Raw genomic sequence first — 9,369 nt, 5'->3', positions numbered from 1 at the left:
GAATCAAACACGAACTCATTGACGAATAGAAACAACAAGCCTTTTTGACAACTCTAGGCACAACAAGTGTTCTTCCCCTTTTTACATCTGCACTATGATTCGTGCAAATTATACGATGAACGGCGATCCATGACAACTGTAATAATTGAGGAGGATTAATTGATGAGCATTGCGAGCGGGGAATGGCATGAAGAGTTGATCCATTCTCGGCCTAGTATTTGATATTCACATCACATAATTCTCATGTATTTACATCCATAACACATAAAAATTGATATTTATGTTTATAATATTGATTTTAAAAATTATGAACGAAAATCCATATTTTTCTTAATAATAGTGATTTTGTAATGTAATTTAAAATTTTGAATGATATGTAGGTAAATATGCAAAATGCCCCATAAATTTATTATTTTTTTAGAAAAATATTTTTAGCAAGTTAATATACTCATTAAGTAAAAAAAAATTGATCAAATTTTTGTTGATTTTTATAGTAATATATGTGTGTGTGTATTTTGAATATTTAGGCAAAATTTCATGATTTTTTTTAATCAATTTCCATTTTTATTATTTAATTTTAGAACAATTTTCATGATTTATTTAAATAGAAAATAGTGATCTTTAAGGTGACTGACAATCCATAGTTTGATCCCTAATTGACTAATTCATGAATCAGTAATAAGTATATGAATTCTGTTGTGGGAGTATGCAAATTGTGTTGTGCCAAATATAAATAATTATATTCTTTATTCTTACTAGAGAGAACATTGACTAATTTAAAGTTTGAATAATTCTGAGCTTTTTTGACAGCCCTAAATTAAACAATGACCCTAAAGAGATTAAAAACTTTAAGTTGACTAAAATATAAGACTAAATAATCCAGTGATTCAATTAAACCATGACCCTAAAGAGATTAAAAACTTTGACTAAAATATAAGACTAAATAATCCAGTGATTCAAATGCATTTAATAGGTCATGTAGTGTTTAATATTTTTTTTTAAAAATAATTATACAAATCATATTTTATTGATTTGATTGAACTAAGAAAATATATTTTTAGATATTAGCTGTATTTATGAATTTCCTTTAATCTTTTTGTTATTATTTAATGTTTAATTTTATAAAATCATTGAAACAAAAACTTATATCATAATAATTTCTTTAAGGAATAATTACATACACAACACCTGAAACATTACTATTTACAAAATCAACACTCAAAAGTGATATTTTTGAACTGCCCATTCAAACCATAAAAAATGTGATAAAAATGAGAAATAATGGTGCATGTTTTATGATGAATTTTAATATTTAAGTGAACTTAAAAAATGAATGAAAGAGGGTGTTATACTTATAAATAACAATATTTTGGGGGCTATGTAATTGCCCCTTTCTTTGAATATTAAATTAATAAAATCCCATGAATTATAAATGAATGTAAAAAAAAAAAAAAAAAAAAAAAAAAAAAATTACGAGAATTTAATGTATTATTTACTTCACATTCTGCAGGTATAAATTAAAAAACAAAATACTACATAATATTCATAATATATATTATCTAAACTAAGAATATCCAAGTTGTTAACCAAGCTAAACAAACAAGGCTTTTAGTTTGATTTTGTTCAGTTTTAGAACTAAGTTGATCAATTCAATAAAAATCAATTAATTTAACTCATAACATACACCTCTAGTTATAAAAATGTAAGCTCACCCAGTCAAAATGCAGTTATATTGTTTCACAAAAAAATAAAAATCATCCTCAAATTTTACGTCAACCTTCAAACCCAAATGATGAAGACTAACAAAAAATTTCTGACTTATTTAGCAATGCCCTTGACAATGTCAAGACAGCAAAGTTAAAAGCTAAAATCTGCACATACTTATTAATTTATCAAAGCTAGACAGCTCATATACCCATACCTTATTTAATTTGGATTGAGCTCAAAAAACAATGTCAATGTACAAAAAGAATTATACTAATAATATACCCACTTCATCTCTCTCTCACTCTCTCTCTCTCTCTCCCCCCACACATATATATATATATATATAATACAAAAAATTTACAAGACAAATGCCACCAATAAAAAAAATAAGCTAATCCGGTTCTTGATTTCTGAAACATGGACGTTCAAAGCAGTTGTAATGCCTGCTGTTTTATAAAGCCAAATATTGTAAGGTGGTCAAATCATCTATTGATCCACTGAAGCTTCTAATATCTGTGGGGCATCATCATCAGAAACCCTCATGGGTCTCCAATCGGATTCTTCTTTCAGCTGGCGGAGGGCAATGAACTGAAGCGCTGCGCTCCGTACTTGATAAATGTAGCAAGCCCACGGATAAGCATCGGGCGAGCTCCACACCATTTGATCCTCAAATTCTGCCTCTACTGCCATTTCTGCGCTGATGCAATATGCAGAATCGAGTGGTGGTTCCTCAAAATCAGAAACTGCGACACAACCGAGAGCTATGAACCCATCTGGAGGTCTTGGAAGCCAAATGGACAAAGGAGAGGTGTAGTCATTGGAACAGTTCCTCCAAACCTGTGAAATTAAGTGATAGAGTCTGTAATACTTGAGAAACATCAAAGGTACAAGAGACTTTTATCTCAACCAATGGCTATTGTGCTAATTTTTAAATGTTGGGCAGATAAGCAATACTTTCTAATCATTTTCCAGTTAAAATTTGATAAAACTCAAAGCTTTGTCTTGCAATATTGACATGGTAAAAAACTTAAGTATTGCAGTCCAACAGGTGGATATGAGTTACTTCTTAAATAAGTATTGCAGTCCAACAGGTGGATATGAGTTACTTACTAGGTCATAACCCACAGGAAGCGAGAAGTTTCCATCAGATTCTCTATAGATTGCAGCTACATTAGGTGGATGATTTCCAATATGAGCCACATCGCCAACAGAAACATACCTATAAAAAGTCATACCACGCTGAGATGCACACAGTATATGAGCAAATACAAAGAAAAGGAGAAAAGTGTCAATTGGAAAGTCATACCTACTTTAATGTAAGCCACATCGCCATTTTGACACTTTTCTCTTTTTCAATTTAACGCGAAAGTAAGTTGACCTAATTTAGGATGGATTGAAAAAGAGAGAAGTGTCAAAATGGAAAGTGTCAATTTAATCTCTAAAGTATTTTAATATGGGTTGAAATAGTCCCCAGTAAGAACCATTTTAGCCCCATTATAAGACTCTGGTACTAATTTAGCACTTTTAAAAATTACGGGGATTAAAATGGCCCCATCGAAATAATCAGGGGACCATTTTGGCACTTAATTCAAAAATGAAGACATCCACATGCATAGAACAGGACACCATCATTATTACTGAGGGAAAGGTAGCTGTCCCAGTCTCCACCTCTTAATATTTCAAAACAACTTATTCAGAAAATTGAGATAATCAGTGACAAGTTAGAACTAATTAGTCATATGCATAAGGCTAAGTACACAATCTCTTCTAGTAAAGAACGACTTGAGCTTAAGTCTGAAAGTTAATTTACCCATTTGGACAAAATGGTCTCCAAATGCTGCATATGGTGCCATCATCAACAACCTAAAAAATCATTTTACATCACAGGTAAGAAAGAGTAGTGATTGAAAATGCATGGGGATTGATAATTTTTTGAATGTCACCTGCTTTGGAAACAATGTACATCTACTTTTATATTCTTGTTCACTACTCCAGATCATTCGAAAATTGACACAATGTTTCTTGAATCTCATATCATCAGAAAGCGAACTGGCAGAAGAAAAATCTCTTGGCTTGATCATAGGTTTAAGGCTTTTATAGGAATCCCTCCCATCTGATTCATCCCAAGCAAACTGGACATGGCGTTGGCTGGAAGGAACCTGTTTACTCATTTACAAGTGTTTCAGGGAAACGAAATCTCCATGAACTATGCCAATCATTATTATGGAAATATTTAAAAGGAAATCTAACTAACCCTCAAAGTCAGGACTTTCAAATCTGATTGGAGAGCAGCAGCTTTCCACATCCTCCGTATACAAGAACAGATGATAACAGCTTGAGGTTCTCGTTCTTCCTCTTCATCTACATTGCACCTGACAACTCGCACAAAGCTTTCTGACCTCCTAAAGTGCTTGAGATGGATGATCAAATGTGATGGCATACTATGTCCTGCTTTGGCCAATTCTAGTGCCAGAAGTTCTTCCCAGGGTACGTCCCAAACAATCTTTGAGGGTCTTTTGCCCAATTTTTCAAGGGATGAAGACTAAAAAAACCAAAGAAAAATAAGAATTATTAAGTAGAAACTATCAGTGGATCCACGTACTTTTAAAAACAAGTGCAAGCTTAACCTGTAGCAGCATGACACGCTTGCTAGTTATCATAACAATCCTTTGGTATGGCACAATGAAATGATCTTCATAAAAATCAGACCAAGCATATTTTGAAGGCTCTTTGAATAAATCAGTACAACTCAGGTGTCGGCTGGCTTCCGCTAAATAAAGAATCATCTGGAAGATAAACACAAAATTAGGTGCAACGACTTCTTCGATCAAATTTCAAATGAAATAGAAATAATTATTTGACAAAAAAGATTGAATTACAGCATAAAACTATAGCCTATATGAACTTCCACCAATCCGTTACCATGATGTTTAAAACAATTAACTCTACTGACTGGTTAGAGTTTGCTATGTGAAACCATGTTCCTTAATTATGAAAACAAAATTAGGAACTGATTCCATCCTAGTTAAATCACTACGATCAACTTCTTTTCATGTCAAATTTAGCAATGCATCTTGTTTGTAGCCCTTTCAAACAAGAACAGGCCAATTTGAATTCAGGTAGAACCTCTGACAACTGAATCAACCGCACCTTCACACCAGTATGGTGTATTGTTTCATTAAAGTTCAGGATATTAGAGCAAAAAATCAAACATTATAATGCATTATTCCCTTTAAGGTGGAATATACACTGCGCTAGTCATACGAAAGTTCCCAGCTATCACTAATCTCCTATACGGAAGCATTAACAATTTCATAAACCTACCACTTTTCATTTGTTTTGGTTTTTGCTAACATAGGTAGCCTTTGAAAATCACACAAAAGCCGAGCACAAAATATCATTGAAAAAAGGTTAGTAAATGACGAGGGAGCACCCTGTGTAATCGCGGGATCAGAAATCCCGAGAACTCCCGATCGCGGGATCCTGCAATTCCCAGGAAGCGGAGAGACCCATTTATCTTTTTCCATTGGGATGCAAATTTTTGCCGGAATTCTCACAGTTCAGTTTTATCTTCCAATTTTCTTATTTCTAAATAGGGTTATTTTCTATCATGGCTATCTATATATTGTTATTTTCAAATTTCGCACTGTTGGATTTTTTTTTTTTTTTTTTGCAAGTGGTGTGCCCCTTAGCTCGTGCCGGAAGAAGTGGACCTCCTCGATATCCATACACGTTGTTTCGTGATTCTCCTTGTGTTTTCAGCCAAGACATTCGCTAATCGACGCCGATTCCTATAACGCCTTGTTTCATCTCCTCGAGGCAGTCGAAGAGAGGAAGATGAAGCGAGCGATCGGGAATGCAAAGGGATGGTTCCTCCTATAAATCATCACATATGAGGGAGGCAGAGGTAAACGAGACTGACTTGCCAGGGGGAGTCGATTGACATGTACGAAGGCAATAGACTGATAAGCACAAGCTAGGTCTTCTCCATGCATCAATCAAAGTCAAAGTTGGCGACGTTGACCGACGATGACATAAGAGATTGACCAACAGGGGGAGACGTGATGCTAGGGCTCAACGACGATGATAAAGATTTCGATTGAAGCCGAAGGAATACTCTTCCAACGGCTCTGGTGCGACGTTGACCGAAGGAAGCACCTTATCAATCTGCTAGCTGGATTCCTACCGAGAACTAGAGTCAGAGACAAGACTAGATTGGGATGACCAACACTTTTTGAGTGCTTGGGAGCATTTTGGGTTTTTTTGATTTCTATATGTACCCATCTTTTACATTTTTTTTTTTGTGTGTTGTACCGTGTAGGTTGGGTGTTTAGGCCAGATTTTGGGTTTTTTTGATTTTTATATGTACTCATCTTTTACATTTTTTTTTTTTGTGTGTTGTACCGTGTAGGTTGAGTGTTTAGGCCCACACATACAAACCTATCTGTACCTTTCTCTTTAATATATATAATAATATATATATATATATACCGAACACAAGCTTCTTAACCAGCCGAACACCAGCTGGTCACGAACAATGAGCTGTTTTGACAACCCTATCCCCGACTTGCCGCTACACCCTTTAGCAACCCTCTATTTGTTGCCGCACCCTCCCGGAGTTCTATTGCCTGCTGCTGCACCTTTCCGCAACCCCTTGTTCGCTGTTCAGCAGCCAAACTACCTTCCCCTCACTGCCACTAAACCTCACTATCACATACAAGTCTTCCTTCTACTATCTCGACGTACAACCCACCACCGTCGACCATCGACCCAATCTATCTTTATGTTTGTTTTGTTATTTTAAGTGTCTTGTTTGTAACTCCTTTTGAATTTCAACAATAATATTATCATTCCGTTATGGGTTTGGATTAACTACAATGTCATTTGGTATCAGAGCTAACCTCCAAGGATTTCTAGCATTTCTACACATCTCCACCCCAAAAATTTACTTTTCTACCCTCAAGACCCTCTTCCACTCACACAAACCCAAACTCTAACTATGCCACCAATGAAACACATGCCGAAACCTACCCAGAAAGAGATATAGTGAGAGATTCGTCGAGTTCAGTAGAAAATTCTGGAGATTGATGACAAAACTTAGGGGAGAATTACTCTCGATTGTGAAATGGAGAGTTAAAGAGAAGAAAAGGGAAGATAATTTGAACCCCTTTCATAAGGACTTCTAAGATGAGGACATACCAAGAAGCCTCGTATCCAAGACAAAAATTTCAGAGGAAAAGTGGATTTACAGAAATTCGATTGAGGGATGGATCAAAATGATTTCATCGAATGGTTGCAGTCGGTCGAGAGAATCTTTGAGTACAAAGAGATGCCAGAAGACAAAGGGTAAAGCTTGTGACCATCAAATTGAAAAGGAGTGCTTCCTTGTGATAGGAAAACTTGTAGAGGCAAAGAAGAAGGGAAGGAAGTGACAAGATTACTGGATGAGAGAAGATGAGAAAAGAGATGCATATAAATTACTTACCTCCTTACTACCATCATGATATGTTTCTGAGGCTCAATCACTTACAATAGAGAGACTTATCAGTAGAGGACTTCATTACACAATCTGAATAGTTGCAGATGAAATGTGAGTTGTTCAAACAGGACGAACATATCATAGCCCAATATCTAGGGGGCCTAAAGCCCGCTATCAGTAACATTGTGTCACTGGGAGATGTCTAGACCTTAGCCTTAAAGGTGCAGAGACAGCAGAAACAACACAGACAACCGCCCTCATTTATACGACCATCTACAATTGCTGCTACCAACAAGGCTATATCTCGAGGACTAGGAAGATCAAATAGGGATGTGACAAGAAAGATTTGAGCCGAAAGAAACCCATAAAGTAGTAATTCGCCCAATACAGTGCCCGTCAAAATACATTTTAGGCGCCATGGCTATGGACACATAACCTCCGACTGCACTATAAATCGAGTTGTTTCATTCACTATGCAGAGTGTTGTGGAGGAAGTGGGTGAGGAGGAAGCAGAGGAGGATTAGGAGGAGGAATTTCAACTCCAGGGAGATGAAGGAGAAATGCTAGTAGTAAGGAGGGTCCTACTGACTGAGTCGAATAAGGATCATTCGTGGCTAAGGCATAGTATTTTCCATATAGTGTACCATAAAAGGAAAAATATGCAGCCGGATTAGTAACGATGGGAGCAGTAAGAATGTAGTATCCACTTTGATGGTGCAGAAACTAGAGTTGGCCATGCAGAAGCATCCCCAATCTTACTCCCCTACCTAGTTTAAAAGGGGAAATGAGATATATGTGGATCAATAGTGCTCGATTGAGTTTTCTATTGGAGATGAACTACAAGAGCAAGTGTGGTGTGATATGGTACTTATGAACGCTTGCCACATTTTTTGAGGAGACAGTGACAGTTTGACCACAAGGCCTAATAGAACGGGTTCAAGAACACTTATTCATTCAAGAAGGAAGAACACTTATTCATTCAAGAAGGATGGAAGATGCAAAATTCTTTTGCTCGTCAGGGACGTGAGAGGAATAGACATACTAAAAATATGATAGAACCAAAAACCACCTTTATGCAGTCGGTACGAGAGGCTCCAATGACAACAACTTTAGTCTTGTTAATGGGAACTTAGGAGGTTGAGATACCAAAACTCATACAACCACAATTATGCGACCTTCAAAATGATGACTGACAACCTTGCAGAGGGATGAACACCATTGAGGAGCATATAGCATGTCATATATCTCATTCCCGAATCAGTCTTGCAAATAGGCTTGCCTATAGATTGAGACCTGCAGAATACGAGGACTTACAATGTCAGGTACAAGATCTCGCTGTGAGGGGTTTGGTCAGAGAAAGTACTAGCCTGTGTATTGCCCCTACCTTGATGATACTTTAAAAAAAAGGATAAAACGATAAAGATGTGCAACAATAGTCAAACCATAAATATAATCACTATCAAATATAGGTTCCCCATATCTAGCTTGGATGCATGACCTCTTAAATCAGTTGCATGGAGCCATTGTCTTTTTCCATGATCGACTTATATAGCGGATATCACCAGATCTAGATGAGACCAAGGAATGAGTGGAGGACTGCTTCAAAATCCAGGATGGATTATATGGTTAAACAATCATGCATTTCGAATTGTCTAATGCGCCTAAAAAATTCATGAGATTGATGAATCAAATGTTCTAGGCTTACATTGGAAAGTTCTTAGTGGTTTACTTTGATGATATTATGATACACAACATATTTGAGGAGCACTTACAACACCTGAGGACAGTCTTCGAGGTCTTGCGATCAGAGAAAATATACACCCACCCAAAGTGTCACTTCTTGACAACACATGTATACTTTTTGGGCTATATTGTATCTATGCAGGCATTCAGATGAATCCTACAAAGATTGAGGCCATTTTGAGCTGGACAACCCACAATCCTTTTTTGAGTTGAGACATTTTGGGGCTGACATCATTCCATAGACGATTCATTAGAAGCTTTAGTACCATCATAACTTCCTTGATAGAACTTTGCAAAAGAAATTCCAGTGGACAGATGTAGCTCAGTCCAGTTTTGATACACAGAAGGAGGTGACCCAAGCGCCATAATTTGCTTTACCAAACTTTAGTCAGTTGTTCGCGGGGTGGGGTGTTGGGGGGGGGGGGGGGGGGGGGGCGGAC

The 9,369-nt window shown here is 36.5% G+C and overlaps 1 protein-coding gene across 1 annotated transcript in view; it reads right to left on the bottom strand.

Moving 5' to 3' along the window:
- Nucleotides 1–2,033: 2,033 nt before the first annotated feature.
- LOC110022921 overlaps nt 2,034–9,369 on the bottom strand; it is a 264,353-nt gene continuing 257,017 nt past the window's right edge. Inside the window, exons 59-64 of the mRNA XM_020722082.1 lie at nt 4,335–4,493; nt 3,962–4,249; nt 3,651–3,866; nt 3,518–3,570; nt 2,818–2,926; nt 2,034–2,544 (exon numbers count right to left, since the gene is read on the bottom strand). Coding sequence (XP_020577741.1) covers nt 2,194–2,544; nt 2,818–2,926; nt 3,518–3,570; nt 3,651–3,866; nt 3,962–4,249; nt 4,335–4,493 — 1,176 coding nt within the window. The 3' untranslated portion in view covers nt 2,034–2,193. The remainder of the gene's footprint in view (nt 2,545–2,817; nt 2,927–3,517; nt 3,571–3,650; nt 3,867–3,961; nt 4,250–4,334; nt 4,494–9,369) is intronic.

The sequence above is a fragment of the Phalaenopsis equestris genome, unplaced genomic scaffold (assembly GCF_001263595.1).
Source record: "Phalaenopsis equestris unplaced genomic scaffold, ASM126359v1 Scaffold000203, whole genome shotgun sequence".
Lineage (NCBI taxonomy): Eukaryota > Viridiplantae > Streptophyta > Magnoliopsida > Asparagales > Orchidaceae > Phalaenopsis > Phalaenopsis equestris.
Note: the sequence above shows the minus strand (reverse complement) of the source record. Positions and strands in the feature narration are given on the sequence as shown.